The sequence below is a fragment of the Eurosta solidaginis genome, chromosome 4 (assembly GCF_040869045.1).
Source record: "Eurosta solidaginis isolate ZX-2024a chromosome 4, ASM4086904v1, whole genome shotgun sequence".
NCBI classification, from domain to species: Eukaryota; Metazoa; Arthropoda; class Insecta; order Diptera; family Tephritidae; genus Eurosta; species Eurosta solidaginis.
The window spans coordinates 28,662,785-28,683,406 of record NC_090322.1 but is presented as its reverse complement, the minus strand read 5'-3'; the positions used below and the strand labels follow the sequence as shown (position 1 = coordinate 28,683,406).

At 36.7% G+C, this 20,622-nt stretch overlaps 2 protein-coding genes across 2 annotated transcripts in view; both read left to right on the top strand.

Annotated features, from left to right (window-relative positions):
- LOC137249471 (uncharacterized) overlaps nt 1-4,368 on the top strand; it is a 35,336-nt gene extending 30,968 nt beyond the window's left edge. The window contains 5 exon segments of the mRNA XM_067781016.1: nt 1,282-1,403; nt 1,406-2,070; nt 2,156-2,340; nt 2,402-2,445; nt 2,448-4,368. Coding sequence (XP_067637117.1) covers nt 1,282-1,403; nt 1,406-2,070; nt 2,156-2,340; nt 2,402-2,445; nt 2,448-2,617 — 1,186 coding nt within the window. The 3' untranslated portion in view covers nt 2,618-4,368.
- Nucleotides 4,369-11,141: 6,773 nt separating this feature from the next.
- LOC137248442 (dentin sialophosphoprotein-like) lies at nt 11,142-17,883 on the top strand. The gene is made up of 3 exons (XM_067779377.1): nt 11,142-11,394; nt 13,735-13,875; nt 15,408-17,883. Exons 1-3 carry the CDS (start codon nt 11,142-11,144, stop codon nt 16,943-16,945), a joined length of 1,932 nt encoding a protein of 643 aa, XP_067635478.1. The 3' UTR covers nt 16,946-17,883.
- Nucleotides 17,884-20,622: the final 2,739 nt, after the last annotated feature.

Below are 20,622 nucleotides of genomic sequence, written 5' to 3'. Positions count from 1 at the left end.
TAGCGGGACCACCTTGGCCATTTTCCATTTTTCGGGTATGAGAAAGGTGGAAAGAGACAGGTTGAAGACATGTGGAAATATTTGAAACCCTCTTTCCCTAGGCTTTTAAGCATCGGCATGACTATGCCGTATGGGCCCACTGCTTTGGATGGTTTAGCATGACCGATGGCATTCTCAACCTCTCTGGCGGTGATGGTAATTGGTGACGCGCTGAATTTATGTTTATGTGCGAGTCTGTTGGCCCTCCGTCTATCTTTGTCGACCGTAGAATGCATTATATATTGTCGGCAGAAAGTGCTCGCGCATTTTTTCGCATCCGATAGCACTTTATCGCCAAAGGCGATGGAAACTTTGTCATTGTGCCTAGACGGATTCGATAGGGACTTTACGGTGGACCAAAGTTTACCTACACCGGCATAGAGGTTACAACCGCTTAGGTGCTCCTCCCATTTCGCCCGCTTGTGTTCATCCACAAGCAATCTGACGCGTTGGTTTATATCCCTTATTTGGGGTTCGCCGAGCTGTCTTATAAGGTCATAGAGGTCTTATAAGGTATAAGAAGCCTATAGTCGGGAAGGATTTTAGCAAACTACATTAATAATGGGGCGGCCACCGTGGTGTGATGGTAGCGTGCTCCGCCTATCACACCGTATGCCCTGGGTTCAACTCCCGGGCAAAGCAACATCAAAATTTTAGAAATAAGATTTTTCAATTAGAAGACAATTTTTCTAAGCGGGGTCGCCCCTCGGCAGTGTCTGGCAAGCGCTCCGATTGTATTTCTGCCATGAAAAGCTCTCAGTGAAAACTCATCTGCCTTGCAGATGCCGTTCGGAGTCGGCATAAAACATGTAGGTCCCGTCCGGCTAATTTGTAGGGAAAAATCAAGAGGAGCACGACGCAAATTGGAAGAGAAGCTCGGCCTTAGATCTCTTCGGAGGTTATCGCGCCTTACATTTATTTTATTTATTTACATTAATAATGGCTCGAGAATAGTTAGAGAATTAGACCCGTTTTATTTTAAAATTCTATGCTTCTCAAGGGGTAACCGAGTTGTTATCTAACGTTGGGCATTTGAGGTCGGGACCTCTTTCGTAGTCGTCATCTAATCGATGTCTGACCAGTGTTTTTCGAGGCTTTCTTTGTTTCAAAGATTTTGTTAAGTCGATGTATAATGCTTAGTTATATTGCTACAACAACAACAACAACCTGTTTTGTCTTCCCATATTTACTAACCTGCAAAATTATTCGAATTTTATGCTCACCTTAATTTTTTATCTTCAGCCCAAAACATCGTTTACTTGTCGCCAAATTTATGAAGGGCGATGTTGCATTCCGTGAGTCGAGTAAATCATACATACAATTTGCTAATGAAATATTTGTGTACCAACGTGCTATACCAGCTTTTGTAAATTACTTGCCTCAGCTCAGCTTAACATTAAAACTGATGATTGGGTGCCACACGCGTATGTAGCTAAATTTGGTTACATCGAAGGTTTGAGTGCTACGCCAGATGCAAGAGAATCAGTGTTAGTGCTAGAGCATCTTAAACCACATGGCTATGTGATGGGACCACGCCTCTTCTTAACACCCCAACACTTGTTCCCTATGTGTAAAATAATTGGTCAATATCATGCTATGAGCTACGCTTTAAGGCTAACCGATCCTGCTCAGCTAGAGCAGTTAAAAAATGCTATAATAGAATTGCCCTTTGTAAATGATGCAGATCCAAACCACAAAGATAATTTCTATTTCTATGTATTTCGTGCTGCACTTGATCGTTTGTTTGATTTTTACGATCGCAAAATTAATGGTGATACCTTCGATAGAGAAGATCCGGTTGATGTAAAGTTAATTGGACGCTTAAAAGTATTGCGTGAAAAATATGGCAACGAACCGGCGCGCTTGCTAGAGAATATACGCAGAAGTGTGTTTGATTGTGATGGTGATAAGGTTTTTGGTGCTGTATTACATGGTGACTATAATCGCAATAATGTGCTTTTTCGCTATGAAGGTGCAGGGGGCGATGAAGCGGAGCGTAGGGTGTTGGATGTGAAAATGATTGATTTTCAGGTGAGCGAAAGTACAGTGCCTGCAGCCATTACAATCTCGGTTAAGTGTCATTACTAATAACTTTTGACTTGTTAATCATCAACAGGAATTACGGTTTGCTACACCATGCTTGGACTTAAGCTTCTTTATGTATATGAATACCAACGGGGAGGCACGTGAAACCTGTTGGATAGAAATGCTGCAAACATATCACAAAAATATGTATGCCACATTGAAAACTATAGTTGAGTGCAATGATAAAGTGGATCCCTCTCAGATGGAGGCGTACAAGTAATGCATACTTTTATTTGTAAACTTTCGCCTTTTCTTGATTTCTTTAATTTCTTTCTAGTTTTAATACATTCTATGCACATTTCGCCCGCTATGCCATGTATGGCTTTCGACTGAAGAAGAGTGTGCAAACGTTTCACATCTTTTTGAAACGGCTGTGCAAAGTGAAGAATTTCGCAAAGTATCTATTGAGATTGGCGGTGATGCAGTTAATATGAAATTGTTGGATATATTGAGGCATGCATGCAAAATGGGTTATATGGATGAAATATTATGATGGCGGAATCGAATGTGCAGGTCGAGCGGTGAGAGCATGAAAGGCTATTATAAAAGTGTCAACTACAAAAGTGCTGGAGTGCAAGTAACCTAGGTTCAATATTTAGCTACTTTTATACATAATTTTTTAACATACATTTAACAGTACAGAGGATAAACTAAAGCTGGAGTCATTGGTGCCGTATGTCGTATCGCTGTATCCGTATCCCTAACGTAATCAGCTGTTTATCGTTACGACGGTAACCAAAACCCAATTGGTTGGCTACGATACGGTTACGACCTTAGCGGCAGCAATAATCGATTGCATTGATTCTCATAAGATTGGTCGAATCAGCTGTTATACGGTTACCGATAAAGCACCAATGTCTCCAGCTTAAATGATTTTAATAATTGTTATTGAATTATCAATGCATTAAGATAAGCTATATTGTATACAAACATATGTAAGCTAATTTCATTATTTGCATAGTTGGGGGTAGTGCACTAATTTTTGATTGCATTACACTTTCATTAGTAGCTGTGTTTACGCTTAAACTTTATATGGACTTCTAAGTGTCAAACTTTAAATACACCTCTGAAATTGCTACGCATAAAATTAGTACTACTAAATTTCAATACGCATTATACTCAGATGTAAAATATGTGTCTATGTTTCACCCTCTGCACTAATTCTATGTATCACCTCTACAAATGGTGTGGGTCCACTATTAATCGCAACTGATTCAGCTATATGTAATACATTATGGCCATCAGAGGGTTGTGTCTCCGCTTTTCGGTACACCCTGTGCTGTAGCTAGTTCTTTAACCACTGCCACTAGATGGGTCTCCTAAGCATTATCCAAGCGAGGATAGGCGTTTTTTTTTCTCGCGCAAACGAAACGTATACGCGTGTAAAAAAAAACACGGCTAGTATTACACTATATGTATTGAAAAAATTTGAGTGCGAACTATTTTCTTCCAGCTTAGTGATAGTGCAGATTTTGGGCTAAAAAATTTATTACGGTCATTTTATTTTTTTACCACCACTCGGTTGAGTGAAAACAAAAAAAAATTAAATTAATGGAAGTTTTATTTGATTCGTTCGAGTATGTGAAGAAAAACGTTTGCGCACTAAGCTGAAGCTAATAAAATTTTCACTACCAGGGCCCATATCGTGTGTTACGATTCGTATCGGAATCCCTTATTCACTCAATTTATAAATATGAACTGCCAAACTATTTATACAAATTATGATAAATTATAAATCTAACTAATATGCGAAGTCTCTAGTTCACATATATCGTTATACGGACTCACGATTTCAAAGCTATTTTGCTTTAATGTTTGAGTGAAAACTTGATTTCGATACGAATCTTAATACACAATACCGGCCCAGTGTTTAAATTTTAGAGTAAAATTGTTAAACTTCAATACAAGCATAGTGAGTTATATTAGCTTCACTTGTATGTATGCTTGTTTGTAACTCTCTAGGCTAGGCGCGCAAAGGGGAGTTAGACCCATGCAGCGGCAGTGATTAAATAACTCGCTACAAAACGAGTTGTGCTTAATAACGGAGACACGAACCTATGTGCTACGGTGCTATCAACACCAAATATATAAATGGATTGTAGATACTAAAACGGTACCATATTTGCGTGTTGTTTAGTTTTTTTTAACTATATTTATTATTATTTGATTTACCACTCAACTTTGAGTGAAGTGCATTAATGCACTACCCCCAACTCTGATTATTTGTAATAAAAATTTATGCGAACAATACGATTTTATGTTTAATGTAAAATAGAGTGGGAGGAGGGGGGGAGAGAGAGCGAGTTTAAGGTGTTCCTACAACACTCGGGTTTAAAAGGCGGAACGATTCATATGTTACTCAGATTACAAATAATTCGTATTTGAGTTCATTGTTTTAAAAAAGGTTGCTAATATCCAGGTAACACCTTTATTAACGCAGCTGTTATTCTTTAAAATAGGAACAACCTTAAGCAACCTGCGTAATTATTGAGACGTGTGCTTGCATACATACCCTAGCGCTTGGTTCAAGGCTCACTTAAAATCAACTCGCTCAAAATCAACTTTTCCGCAACTGTGGGCCGGAGTACTAGAATGATTGGAAATTAAGTTCTCATATTTTTCTAAAAGATACATTTATGGTCAGCGCCAAATGAAAGATGATTTGTCAGCTAAGGCTACGTCCTCTTGCGTTTGGGCCCATAAGGGCTCTACTGAGCTGGAAAGACCAACAAGAAAGGCCTTAATAGTTCTTACAAAAAGGTCTGCTTGAAATGTTTTAAAATACTGCAATAAACCTTAAGCTAGGATTGGATAGATCTGAGCTTTCGAATAAATAAATCCAGTGTTCAGAATGGTAAAACGGCCTTTATTTAGGCTACTTTGGGAGTAGTACAATTATACTTCACTTATAGCATGTTTAAATCGAACTGATTACTAAATCCTTAGCTTGCGCTGCTTTTATACTCTCGGTTACCTCGTTCGCATATTTCTCCTAAGGTATAGACTTTTCACGAACATGCCTTCTGGAACAGTTGTATCTCATACTTGGTTATTTAGCTATATGCGTGCGTATGGGTGAGTAACAACTTCTGCTCTTAGCTGCCGGCTACATATATGTATGTGAAATAATCTCTCTGCTTCAAGCTGCTGGCTATGGAATATTCCTCGTTGCCTTGTACATAAGTGTGGCTGCTTGCTTTAATGTGTAGATACATAAGTGTGACTGCTTGCTGTTTTTGTTGTAATTATTTACTAAGAGCATAGTGATGCTAACATTCGCCACAATAAAAATATCTGAGAAAGGTGGAATGCAAGCGATATCTAGCATAAAAGATACCTCTTTAAAGATCTTTTTAAAGCAACTCTTCGTGATGCTCTGAAGCTTCTAAGCAGTCACAGTCATCTATATACAAACATATGAAATTTGGGAAAGTGCGGCCCAAATCATAAGCAATATAATTTAGTTCGACATTTTTTTTTGCTATTCATTGCTTTTGCTTTAAGAACTGTTTATACAGCTGTTTCGGTCACCGCTAATTAATTAAGATTTGTTTAAAAATTTGAATTACGGTATGTGATTTTCGCTTTTGATTTTCCCTTTTTATACCTTTCATGAAAATGAAATGGTATATTAATTTCGTCACGAAACCCAAATCATAGTCATATCTTCCTCAATTTAACAGATTGAAGCTTCAAACTTCACCATATACTTTCGTATATTGCACATATTGTTGTCTGAAAAAATTTATGAGATCGGTTGTATATATAGTATATATCCCCCACAAACGATTGTTCAGACAAGAAACTTTTCGTAATTACTGCCCTATTTTAAGAGCTAGAGGCTTCAAATTCCAACGAATGTTTACGTATATAGCATATATTGTTGTCTGAAAAAACCATAAAGATCGGTGGTATATATAGTATATATATGGTGGTATATATAGTATATATATGGTGGTATATATAGTATATATATGGTGGTATATATAGTATATATATAGTATATATATATATATTTTCGCAATTTCAGCCCCGTTTTAACAGCTAGAAGCTTCAAATTTCACCAAATGCTTACGTATATAGCATATATTGTTGTCTGAAAAATCATAGAGATCGGTGGTATATATATTATATACCCCATATAAACTTTCATTTTTGCCCCTTTTTTATGGCTAGAAGCTTCAAAATTCATCAAATTTCATCAAATAGTTACGTTTACGTCATATATTTTTGAAATACGTGATTCGTAGTAATAGTTTTTACATGCAGACCACAAAAGCCTGAAACTTTGCATCCTCACACAAAGTACCTACCTATTTTTATACTCAGTTGAGCAGAGCTCACAGAGTATATTAACTTTGATTGGATAACGGTTGGTTGTACAGGTATAAAGGAATCGAGATAGATATAGACTTCCATATATCAAAATCATCAGTATCGAAAAAAAATTTGATTGACCATGTCCATCCGTCCGTCCGTCTGTCCGTTAACACGATAACTTGAGTAAATTTTGAGGTATCTTGATGAAATTTGGTATGTAGATTCCTGGGCACTCATCTCATATAGCTATTTAAAATGAACGATATCGGACTATAACCACGCCCACTTTTTCGATATCGAAAATTTCGAAAAACCGAAAAAATGCGATAATTCATTGCCAAAGGCGGTTAAAGTGATGAAACTTGGTAGATGGGTTGATGTTATGACGCAGAATAGAAAATTAGTAAGATTTTGGACAATGGGCGTGGCACCGCCCACTTTTACAAGAAGGTAATTTAAAAGTTTTGCAAGCTGCAATTTGGCAGTCGTTGAAGATATCATGATGAAATTTGGCAGGAATGTTACTACTATTACTATATATGTGCTAAATAAAAATTAGCAAAATTGGATGAAGAACACGCCCACTTTTTAAAAAAAATTTTTTTTAAATTCAAATTTTAACAAAAAATTTTATATCTTTACTGTATATAAGTAAATTAAGTCAAAATTCCACTCCAGTAATGATATGATGCAACAAAATACAAAAATAAAAGAAAATTTCAAAATGGGCGTGGCTCCGCCCATTTTCATTTAGTTTGTCTAGAATACTTTTAATGCCATAAGTCGAACAAAAATTTACCAATCCTTCTCAAATTTGGTAGGGGTATAGATTCTATGACGGTAACTGTTCTCTGTGAAAATGGGCGAAATCGGTGGAAGCCACGCCCAGTTTTTATACACAGTCCACCGTCTGTCCTTCCGCTCGGCCTTTAACACAATAACTTGAGCAAAAACCGATATATCTTTACTAAACTTAGCCCACGTACTTATCTGAACTCACTTTATCTTGGTATAAAAAATGGCCGAAATCCGACCATAACCACGCCCACTTTATCGATATCGAAAATTACGAAAAATGAAAAAAATGTCATAATTCTATACCAAATACGAAAAAAGGGATGAAACATGGTAACTGGATTGGTTTATTGACGCAAAATATAACTTTGGAAAAAACTTTGTAAAATGGGTGTGACACCTACCATATTAAGTAGAAGAAAATGAAAAAGTTCTACAAGGCGAAATCAACAGCCCTTGGAATCTTGGCAGGAATACTGTTAGTGGTATTGCATATATAAATAAATTAGCAGTACCCGACAGATGATTTTCTGGATCACCTGGTCCACATTTTGGTCGATATCGCGAGAACGCCTTCACATATACAACTACCACCACTTCCTTTTAAAATTCTTATTAATACCTTTAATTTGACACCCATATTGTACAAACACATTATAGAGTCACCCCTGGTCCACCTTTATGGCGATATCTCGAAAAGGCGTCCACCTATAGAACTAAGGATTACTCCCTTTTAAAATACTCATTACCACCTTTCATTTGATACCCATATCGTACAAACACATTCTAGAGTCACCCTGGCCCACCCTAATGGCGATATCTCGAAAAGGCGTCCACCTATAGACCTAATGCCCACTCCCTCTTAAAATGCTCAGTAACACCTTTCGTTTGATACCCATATCGTACAAACATTCTAGAGTCACCCTTGGTCCACCTTTATGGCGATATCTCGAAAAGGCGTCCACCTATAGAACTAAGGATTACTCCCTTTTAAAATACTCATTACCACCTTTCGTTTGATACCCATATCGTACAAACACATTCTAGAGTCACCCAGGCCCACCCTAATGGCGATATCTCGAAAAGGCGTCCACCTATAGACCTAATGCCCACTCCCTCTTAAAATGCTCAGTAACACCTTTCGTTTGATACCCATATCGTACAAACATTCTAGAGTCACCCCTGGCCCACCCTAATGGCGATATCTCGAAAAGGCGTCCACCTATAGACCTAATGCCCACTCCCTCTTAAAATGCTCAGTAACACCTTTCGTTTGATACCCATATCGTACAAACACATTCTAGAGTCACCCCTGGCCCACCCTGATGACGATATCTCGAAAAGGCGTCCACCTATAGACCTCATGCCCACTCCCTCTTAAAATGCTCAGTAACACCTTTCGTTTGATACCCATATCGTACAAACATTCTAGAGTCACCCTTGGTCCACCTTTATGGCGATATCTCGAAAAGGCGTCCACCTATAGAACTAAGGATTACTCTCTTTTAAAATACTCATTACCATCTTTCATTTGATACCCATATCATACAAACACATTCTAGAGTCACCCCTGGCCCACCCTAATGGCGACATTTCGAAAAGGCGTCCACCTATAGACCTAATGCCCACTCCCTCTTAAAATGCTCAGTAACACTTTTCGTTTGATACCCATATCGTACAAACATTCTAGAGTCACCCCTGGCCCACCCTAATGGCGATATCTCGAAAAGGCGTCCACCTATAGACCTAATGCCCACTCCCTCTTAAAATGCTCAGTAACACCTTTCATTTGATTCCCATATCGTACAAACACATTCTAGAGACACCCCTGGTCCACCTTTATGGCGATATCTCGAAACGGCGTCCACCTATGGAACTAAGGATCACTCCTTTTTAAAATACTCATTAACAGCTTTCATTTGATACCCATATCGTACAAACATATTCTAGAGTCACCCCTGGTCCACCTTTATGCCGATTTCTCGATAAGGCGTTCACCTATAGAATTAAAGCCCATTCCCTTTAAAATACTCATTACCACCTTTCATTTGATACCCATATCGTACAAACACATTCTAGAGTCACCCCTGGTCCACCTTAATGGCGATATCTCGAAAAGGCGTCCACCTATAGACCTAATGCCCACTCCCTCTTAAAATGCTCAGTAACACCTTTCATTTGATTCCCATATCGTACAAACACATTCTAGAGACACCCCTGGTCCACCTTTATGGCGATATCTCGAAACGGCGTCCACCTATGGAACTAAGGATCACTCCTTTTTAAAATACTCATTAACAGCTTTCATTTGATACCCATATCGTACAAACATATTCTAGAGTCACCCCTGGTCCACCTTTATGGCGATTTCTCGAAAAGGCGTTCACCTATAGAATTAAAGCCCATTCCCTTTTAAAATACTCATTAACAGCTTTCATTTGATACCCATATCGTACAAACATATTCTAGAGTCACCCCTGGTCCACCTTTATGGCGATTTCTCGAAAAGGCGTTCACCTATAGAATTAAAGCCCATTCCCTCTTAAAATGCTCAGTAACACCTTTCATTTGATACCCATATCGTACAAACAAATTCTAGAGTCAGCCCTGGTCCACCTTTATGGCGATATCCCTAAATGGCGTCCATCCATAGAACTATGGCCTACTCTCTCTTAAAATACTCTTTAATACCTTCCATTTGATACACATTTCATACAACCACATTCCAGGGTTACCCAAGGTTCATTTTCCTACATGGCGATTTTCCTTATTTTGTCTCCATAGCTCTCAACTGAGTATGTAATGTTCGGTTACACCAGGCATGCTTAACCAACGAAACGATATCATTTCGTTACGATAATCAACGTTAATAAACGAAACGAAGTCATTTCGTTTCGTTTATTAACGTTAAGATCGTCAAATTAACGAAATGATTTCGTTTCGTTTTCTGCCATATCAAAACGAAATCAAATCGTTTATGTTGATTATTAATTTCAAACTATGCTGGCAAAGCTGATTGATGGCGGAGTCATTAAAGGTGAAAGCATTATCCAAGCTGATTGCAACTTTTCTCATGAATTTTGACAGTACGAACATTTCTCAGAGTATTTTTGACATTACCACCAACGAATTACACAAACAAATTACATAGAGTTTGTGTGTGTATGTGCGCTCGTTGTTGCCACCTTACGGCTTCACCATGGCTATAGCATTGCCAGCACAATTCAAACATAAAGTATCACGTTTCTGTTAACGTTTTTAACGCTAACGAAAGCTTTTCGTTTCGGTTAAAAACGAGAGACAATTTATCTTGATAATTTCTTTATCGATAATATTTCGAAGTGTTTCAACGGAAACGGTGGAAATTTTTTGATAAACGATTAGCTTAACGTTAAGGTGCATCCCTGGGTTACACCCGAACTTAGCCTTCCTTACTTGTTTATTTTATATTTATCTTAAAAATCTTTTAGGTATGTACATCTGTTCACTATATATTTCTTATCTTATACATCTGACTATGCGGAGATTACGAACGGGATAAGATTATTGTTCAGCCCCATGCATTAAAGGTATGAAGTCTTCGGCACAGCCGAAGACAGTCCCGTCCTTACTTGTTTTAAGTTAATTTTTGTTGGCCATGATTCAATATTTGCTTATCCATTGATGCAATTTTTTCGATCGATTATATACTTAATAATAAAAAATATAAATATGTATTACATTGTTGCATATTTGTAAAAAAACCTTTAGTTGTTTCTTGGGTTTCTGACCCACAAAAGTCCACACGATTGTAGATATAAAATCCGAGTGCCTTCAAAATACATTTTATTTTATTTTAATCAGTATTTAAGTACGCGTCATTATTGTCGATTAGCATTTCCCAGGTGAGTTTCATAAAAACGATGCGCCTTTTCTTGTTAATAGTCTCTTTGGGTTATGTTGGTATATCACTCGGACAACAGATTACAGAAGGACTTCCTAGATTACCAAATGCGACGCCAAGATATATTACGACGCGAAGCCCGGCCTGCTCCACACCCTGCACTCGCATTTATAGGCCAGTCTGCGAAAGATATAATGGACAATTTCGTACATATGCTAATTTTTGTTTGATGCAAGCTGACATTATTTGTGCAAACACACGCCAACCTCAAGGTTAGTGATAAAAACATTGAACAGGGACTGGTCTTTTAAAAATAATTTTTTTGTCCAATTCTGCAAGGAATTTATTAATGAGATAAACGACGGGATGAAGAGAGGATTACAATCTGTTACAAATAGGAATGTATTGTATGCACCGGGCTCTGGCGACCCCAAATATTTTAGGAGGATGTGGGATGATCATGGTACCCGAAGTGGTCGGGCTAGTGATAGTTTCCGGAAAGTACCGTATAAATATCCCGCAAAGAACCATAAAAGTCGATAACACTCCCCAAACCTTCCTGTAGTGCCTTTATCGTTATAGGAAGAAGAAGAACGAGACAGGCTCAATTAGAAACCACACAAAAGCTTTCGGAGAGATCAACCATGAAAATTTAAGGGGAGGCTGTTGGCAACTTGCTAAGCAATTATCCCGGCGATCGTATATTGCCTATCGCTAATATAGATAGTGTTAGTGGCCTATAAAAACTTCGCACATAGAACTGCCACGAGTTCTACCCCTATGATAATGCGCAATGTTAAAGAGGGATTCCTGCTGTATTGTAATGAACAGGGACAATCTACCACACAACTGCTTAATGGGACTTAGGCTCTAATACGGATAAGGGAACATATTCGTCTTATTTATTTAGAGGTATGAGATCCCAAATCGGACTGGAGATAAGCTAGTCAAGATGAACCTGCAGGAGAAAGCTTGTATACAATATCTAGGAATCATTCTAGATTGTAACTTGTCGTGGAAGCTCAACGTAGAGGAGAGAGTGAATAAGGACGCTACGGCATTTTATGATTGTAAAAGAAAGCTGTGGTGAGCGCGGAGCCTACCGCTCTCTCTGCTCACTCTCTTGGGGTATTTACAGAAATTGTATTCTATACTTTGGCGTCATTATTATAAAACGGGATCTACCTCGAGAAATTAGAAGTATATGTAATGTTTACCTTAACGATAGATCTGCACACAACCACGCCGGATGAATTGTATGAATAGGCTACCTGATCCCATGCCTGTGCTTCGATGGGGAGGGTTGGCGTTGACTAAGGAAAGAAGTATGGTCTGCGGTTTGTGAAATAAACAGATTCTATAAATTGCAAGGTCACAATAGTGTCTTTCAAACGGAAGCAGCGGCCGTTAGTACAAAAAACACAAGAGAAAACTGCAGCCGCGCCTAGCTTAACTGTATACACAAAACCGATGGATGTCTCATGATTTAGTTATTTATTTTTTGATTGAATCATGGGATTCCTTTACAGCGTCCTGCTCTGTTAGCTAAGCTATTAAAGCCACATTTTCGCCCATCGTTAAACAGTTCTGCCACAGTCAACATGCTCAAAAATATTTAATTTTTTTTCCAGATCGTCCCATAATACAGTTTCTGGGTAAAACAAGTGATGAAATACGTGGCCCAAGAACACCGCCATGAAGGTTTAGATGGAGACGTATCAAGCCAATGCAAGGAAATATGGGTAAAGGGAACAAAAGTTCAATGTTAAGATTATTTTTAAAAGTTCGTAAGCGAGTACAATAAATGTAAATACAGTTTGGAAAAAATTGTAATCACTTCAATAAAACCACGATTACATAACACGGGACCATTTCACTTAACACACCACCAATAATTGTAAGATCCCTACCACTTGTTTGCCCCAAGACCGACATCGCCTCAAGTCCCCATTTAGATGTTTCAGTGACTCTGGAGGATAAAATATCTACGGTCTCGAATACCTTTAACGGCATATTTTCGCTATAAAGCGGCCATGATCTGCGACTACATGATATTTGAACTTGAAAAGGCCACTCTACCCCAATGAACATTGACCTGTATACTTTCCCCGATCAAATAATCTCGTAACCCTGAACAAATCCGAAACTTTTATGAAATTCTAAGCAAGGTAAATAAAACTATATTCAAGGTTCATTAAGCCGATATTCAACAAGGTCCTAAACAGGTTTTTTGCTATAGCACAAGTTTAACCGACACTAGTTTACCGTTATTTATCCAGCTGGTGTCACACTTAGGGTTTACAAAATAATAAAGAAATAAATGCTTCATCTAACCTTCAAATGGTTTAGTTTAAAAACAGCTGAGCTCGACACAAAGAGTATTATAAGTTAAGAGTATTTCAAAGACTACTGACGGTGAAATTCGCTGATAAAAAATATTTTACAAAATTTAATAAAATTCGGAAAGAGAAGAAAGTTTACAGATATGAATTTTTATTGCTGTTTTCTGCTTGTTGCTGTTGCAAGTTTACCGACTCTTACTCAGGCCGGTCCAATTTTGTTTCGCGCTGATAATTAAAGTGTGATCTTATATACTACAAACCTGCCACCAGTCTGTAGGGAGCGTGCGTGTCCAAGGTTGTATAGACCAGTTTGTGGTGCTATGGACGATGTACAATTTACTGCGGCGACACGCTGTGTTCTCAACAATAAGATGAGGTGTGCTCAAGTTTATAGTAGAGCATTGGAAAAGAGTAAGTGAGGTTGAGACTTTTTAGAGATCGAGGAATGAGTGTTAAAGATGTAAAGGAAATTAAGCATGGTGTGCCACTCTGAAATGGGATGAGTTATGACGTTGTCATATCAATACCTCCTGAAAGCGCTACTAATAAGAAGTTGGTGCGATGAACCACTAGGGATTTCTGACGTGCTACTTTATTAGAAATTGTTTGGGGGCTTTATGTTTTCTGCCGACTCTGACGGGCATTTCATTTCGGTAATGCATTCGGAGGATTGCCAAACCACTGCCAAGTAGAGCTCGTAATATTTGATTTATAAAATTATTCGAATCCTCTAATATTCGATTTTCAGAATTCGATTACTTAAAATCTAATAACCGTTCATCGTCGATTATTCGAATAATTGCTCGTTGTTGATTATTCGAATAATCGCGGCTAAAATATATATAGGTAAAAAAGAAAAAAAATACAAGGCGCGATAACCTCCGAAGAGATTTAAGGCCGAGCTTGTCTTCCAATTTGCGTCGTGCTCCTTTTATTTTTTTCCTACAAATTGGTGGGACGGGACCTACTCTGGCTCTGAATATGAATAGAGTATAGAGCATCATAGCCATTGCACAAAAAGTGATTAGAAATCTCTAACGGTGCTATCATCTACGTCGTTCTTTAGATCGCAAAAAATAGTAAAAAAATAACTACGAACATTATGCTTTTTGGGACAGAGCTGTGATCATTTCGGCATCATATTGGTCACTCCCGTAAGGTTTTAGGGACTATTTTTCGGTTATTTTGAGATCCGGGATAATTTCGAGGCCAATTTGTGGTAATTTTCTGATGATTTTGGGGACTACTTCGGTGCCATTTATGTATCATTTCGTTGTAATTTTGGGATGGTTTTGGAGGCTATTTCGGGTAAGTTTTAAGATCATTTTGGGGCTATTTCGGGATTATTTGGGTACTAATTTGTGGTTCTCTCTAATCTTGGCACTTCTTTCAGTATTCTCCCGAAGTCATTTAGGGATCACTTCGGTATAATATTGGGATGCTTTCGTATATTGTCAGCGCCCTTTGATTTACAACATGCGTAACATAAATTTTCTTCTTAATGTGGACGGTGCCACATCCACTTTACAAAATTAAAAAATTTTTTTACGACATAAGTTTAGTCCAATCGCCAAGTTTCGTCACTTTATCAGTCTTTGGTAATGAACTGTCGATTTTTTTCTATTCGAATTTCTCGATGCTGAAAGAGTGGGCGTGGTTATCGTTCGATTCCATCCAATATATTCTGGGTCCATATAAGCCAGTGTATCGAATTTCGTAAAGGTACTTACATTTTTGCTCAATTTATTCTCGAAACGGGCGGAAATGGCATAATCAAAAGCTATCGATGACAAGCGTTAAATCTAAGACTACGAACGAAGCAGATACAATTTCTTAGCTCTTTAGGAAGTAGCCATCAAGACGTTATGATTTTCTTTTGATATGCAACCTGAATTTCGATAGCTTCCCCACACTAATTGAATTTCTTCTTTTACAATTTGTAGAAGTTCCAACAGTGCGCTTTCTACACAACGGTCCTTGTAAAAATGAGCAAAGATCCATAGTACACATGAAAGATGCTCCCAGTGAGAGTGCGGAAAGCGTTGATGACAGTGCAGCCTTCGTAAATAATCCGAATAATGTGTTGCGCATTGGGATTGCTCTGAAAGGTGACATTACCATACACAATGATAAGATTGGCGAAAATGAAGAACTCGATGAAGACGACGATTCAAATGAGGACGATCGGTTTGGTGTTGGCGCGGATGAATATTTAGGTAAGGATGATGAATTTGTGAGTAACGATTCGCTAGCTGAAGCTGAAAGACATCATGTGAGCTTCTCGACTGATGAAAACAACTCCCTTGATGAGGACTCGAATGCAGATGACGAGTCCAGTGAAGAGGCTAGTGGTGAATCTAATAAAGTTGACTGGTCTGATAAGAATGAAAAGTTCGAAAAAGCTGACTCATTTTGTGAAGCGGACAAGTCCTATGAAAACGAGTTCAGTAAAGAAGACTCGCTCTATTCTAATAAGGATGGAGCGAACTCACTTGGTGAAGAAAATGAATCAGATGGAGGCAACGACTATAGTAAGGGCGATTTACTTGACTACAATGCGGATAACAGTTTAAAAAACAACTCGCTTGATGAGAAGGAAAACAAGTTAGATAACAGAAAAGCATTAAGTACGAACGATTCGCTTGATGAAGGCGAGGATGATGCAAATGGTTATTTTTATGAGGACAACAGTTTGGTGGAGAACAACTGGCTTAACGAAGACGAAAATAGGTCAGATGAAACCAACGAGATCAGTAAGGATGATTCGCTTCACGAAGATATCAGTTCAGAGGAAAACAGCTCGCTTGATGAAGATTTCAGGTTTGATAATGACAAAAGTAGGTCAGATGAAACCAACGAGCTCAGTAAGGACGATTCTTTTAATGAAGATTACAATATAGAGAACTCGCTTGATGAAAACGACAAGTTTGAAGAAGGCGATTCCCTTTCTGAGAAGGAAAATAGGTCAGATGAAGTCAACGAGTTCGGTAGGGATTATTCTCTTGCTGAAGATGACAGCTCAAAGGTAAACAACTTACTTGATGAGAAGGAAAAAGAGTCAGATGACAGCAAGGACGATTCGCTTGATGAAGACGAATTTGATAGGAACGGCTCTCTTAATGAGGAGGACAGTTCAGAGAACAACTCGCTTAATGGAAACGATAAGTTCGGTGAAGACGATTCCCTTGCTAAGAAGGAAAATAGGTCAGATGAATCCAACAAATTCAGTAAGGTCGATACTCTTAATGAAGATGACAGTTCAGAGGAGAGCAGATTGCTTGATGAAAACGGAAAGTTCGATAAAGACGATTCGCTTGCTGGGGAGGAAAGTCGGTCAGGTGAAACTAAAGACATCTTGCTTGATGAACTGGGAAATGAGTCAGAAGATAGCAAAGAGCCCAGTAAGGAAGGGAAGAACAACATGCTTGATGAAAACGACAAGCTCGATGAAGACTCGCATGAACACAGTGGTAGCGAATAAATATACAATAGTCAAGGTGTACAAATCGGGAAGAATACCAAGACAGCAGAAGTTAAGAGTGAACAGGGAATTGTGAAGGACACTCAAGAAAATCGGACACAACCGTATAAAATGACTTGTAAAGCAAATCACACGAAGACTAAAAAGACTCCAAACTCGTTACGGTTATTAAAGTCAAGTTTTTTGTTAAGTTAATACTGCTAAGTTCAATAAGTAAGTCTAATATTATAAGCTAATTATTTCTAAGCTTTTGTAGGAGCTTCTAATAATATATACTAGTATCGAAATTCGACCAACGTGTATTTTTTTCAACTCGGTTTATGCATCAAGTGTTGGAAATATAGCAAACTGGTCTAACTTACTTAACTTTTTCCTTAAAATTTTGAATTTGATCTAAGACCTTGTACTTTTTGATTGTATTTTCTTAAATTTTCTACAAACTTTTCGCGTGTAATTATAACGTTTTGGTATGGAGTTCCTTAAACTAAAATATAAAAATTATGTAAAATCAAATGAAATTGACATAGAATTATGGTGAAATTACTTGAAATTGAATTGAAAAATAGGTTTTTCCACACCACCCGGAAGTTCCCCGTTGGAGCGCTATCGAAGTTAGTTTTGGGAGCTCGGTTCCCCAGTAGGCCTATATAACCCATATACATACATATATCGCCCATTTACTTCAATTGTGTCAAAATTCAAAAAAACGAGTTTTTAGTTAAAAACGAAGAAATTTGCTAAAGGAATTTAGCCTATTTCACGCCACCCGTTTAATTTTGTATAAATACATATATAATATGTAAGTGTGACACAAAACAAAAATTTCGAGTAGAATAGCGGATACCTTCATAAAAAATAAAATTAAAATATAAAAAAATTATGTAATGAGAAAGAAAGCAGAGTTTACTAAAAAATGTTTAATCAAAGAAAAAAATAAAGTACTTAAATTGCGAAAAAATTAAGTGAAGTGAACAAACAGTTCCATATAAAAACGCAATAAGTGCACTTAGACTTTTTCCGGGATTTAATGTGATCATTGTGGAAATATGAAGATTCTAATGTTCGGATATTTAATGTTGGGATTCCCATTGGGATCTATGTACGTAATTAATTTGTATTAAATTTGTAAACACTCCATTTCATGAATATATACGACCATATCTACGATAAAATATCGTCTGTGAACAATACAATACTAAGATATAACAAAGCAGAATAAATTAGAAAGAAAAGAAAAACAAACAAAAACATTAAAGTTATTCACGCAAATATATTTACTAAAATAAAATTGATTTCATAACTTTAAGCGACATAAAAAAATTAGGGTTATGGGATCTAAGCATCCGATTAATGGATATATAATCCAACAAAGTTAGCCTAATAATAAATATAGTGGGTAATATACTGACTATGCACGCTATGATGCCCGTTGCCGTTTTGACCTAAAATCAAAGACGTTTTTGGGACGTTTTTTTGTTTCGTTTAAAATACAATGTGAAATTTTCCGATTCATTCAAGTTGCAGTTAAATAATAATAAACCATTTTAAAATAAGAGAATATATAATAAAATAAAATAAGAAGTAAAATAAATTAGCATAAAAGGCAATATAAAAAATTTAATGTTATATTTTTGTAACTTTTTTTTTTCGTTCAGTATAAGACGTACTTTATCTAAAATGAGGATTAAATCTGCAAATGCAAATAATTTCGGGCAAATTTGCCATTAATTTTTATAAATAAATTAGTTAGTTTCAACTAAAGTTAACTCATTATTTGCGATTTCATGTTTTTTTGAAAACAATTAAATTAAAAACAAAGAATCTGTTAAATAAAGACATGTATTTACGTGTAAGTGAAATTTGCCACAAAAAATGGGCCGGTCAAAAATAAATTCTATTTAAGCTTTTTGGTACGCTACAAATATTTTGGAACATTTTTTTAGGATTTTGGTTGAGGCTATTATAGGCAAGTGACAACAATGGGAAACCATGTTTTAATCTTTCGACGTGTAGCGCGTACGCTTATGTAGGTTTGTGTCTTAGAGCACTTACATAATTTGTCCAAGGATGGCGCGCTTTTGTGCAAGAAAGTAAATATCCATATTTGGAGAGATTGTTGGATTTACGAAAAAGTTTTTCTATTAATTATAAACAAATAGAGTAATATTTGTTAACAAAAATGGGCCTATGCACTGATCTATTCGAATCGATTCATATCACTTTTATATGATTTTACGTATGCTAACTATGCGAAACCGCGTGTCAATTGTTTGTATGAAAATTTTGTTAGCGTATTAATATATAGATTAGCGTATTAATATATAGATAGTGGGTAATATACTGCCTATGCAATACGGCCGCTATGATGCCGGTAACCGCTTTGACCTAAATTCAAAAACGTTTTTGGGACGTTTTTTTGTTTCGTTTAATATACAACGTGAAATTTTCCGATTCAGTCAAGTTGCATTTAAATAATAACAAACCAATTTGAAATAAGAGAATATATAATAAAATAAAATAAGAACTAAAATAAATTAGCATAAAAGGCAATATAAAAAATGTAATGTTATATTTTTGTAACTTTTTTTTTTGTTCAGTTACGACGTAGTTTATCTAAAATAAGGATTAAATCTGCAAATGCAAAAACATTTTCGGGCAAATTTGCTATTAATTGTTATAAATAAATTAGTTTCAACAAAAGTTAACTCATTAATTGCGATTTCATGTTTTTTTGAAAACAACTAAAATAAAAAACAAAGAATCTGTTAAATAAAGACTTATGTATTTACGTTTAAGTGAAATTTGCCACAAAAAATGGGCCGGTCAAAAATTAATTCTATTTAAGATTTTTTGGTACGCTAAAAATAATTTGGAACAATTTTTTAGGATTTTGGTAGAGACTATTATAGGTAAGCGGCAACAATGGGGAACCATATTTGAATGTAGGTGGAAAGTTTGTGCTTTCGAATCTAGCGAGTATACATAAAATTTGAAATTCACATTAGAAAACTTAAATAATTGTTCCCAAAGACGGCGCGCTTGTGCATAAAGGTTTAGGTCTTTGAAATTCGCATTAGAACACTTAGATACTTGTTCCCAAAGATGGCGCGCTTGTGCACGAAAATGACTTACGATATATGTATTAATTGTTCGAATTTACAAAAAACTTTTTCTATTAATTATAAACAAATAGAGTAATATTTGTTACCAAAAATAGGCCTATGCACTGCGGCTGATCAAAACGAATCGATTCATATAATTTTTATATGATTTTACGTATGCTAAGTATGCGAAACAGCCTGTCAATTGATTGTATGGAAATTTTGTTAGCGTATTAATATATAGATTGTAACGAATTTTGGGAAATTCCTGATAATTATACACCTCCTACAAACGTTCGAATCGCTGAACTGTCGTATTGAAAACTGGTATTGTAAAATGGTCTTTATTTAGACTACTTTGAGAGTAGTACTTCATATTCACAATTATACTTCACTAATAGCGTTATTCCTCAGCCTGCGCTGATTTTATACTCTCTGTTGCCTCGTTCGCATATTTCTCCTAAGGTCTAGATTTTTCACGAACATGCTTTCGAGAACAGTTGTATCTCATACTTGGTTATTTAGCTATATGCCTGTGTATGGGTGAGTAACAGCGTCTGCTCTTAGTTGATGACT

Excerpts from the sequence above, each read along its gene's own strand:
- LOC137248442 (XM_067779377.1), top strand. The coding sequence starts at position 11,142 with ATGCGCCTTTTCTTGTTAATAGTCTCTTTGGGTTATGTTGGTATATCA. Across the intron at positions 11,395-13,734 it reads AAACACACGCCAACCTCAAG|TCTGTAGGGAGCGTGCGTGT; the intron begins GTTAGTGATAAA and ends ACCTGCCACCAG. Across the intron at positions 13,876-15,407 it reads TAGTAGAGCATTGGAAAAGA|AAGTTCCAACAGTGCGCTTT; the intron begins GTAAGTGAGGTT and ends TACAATTTGTAG.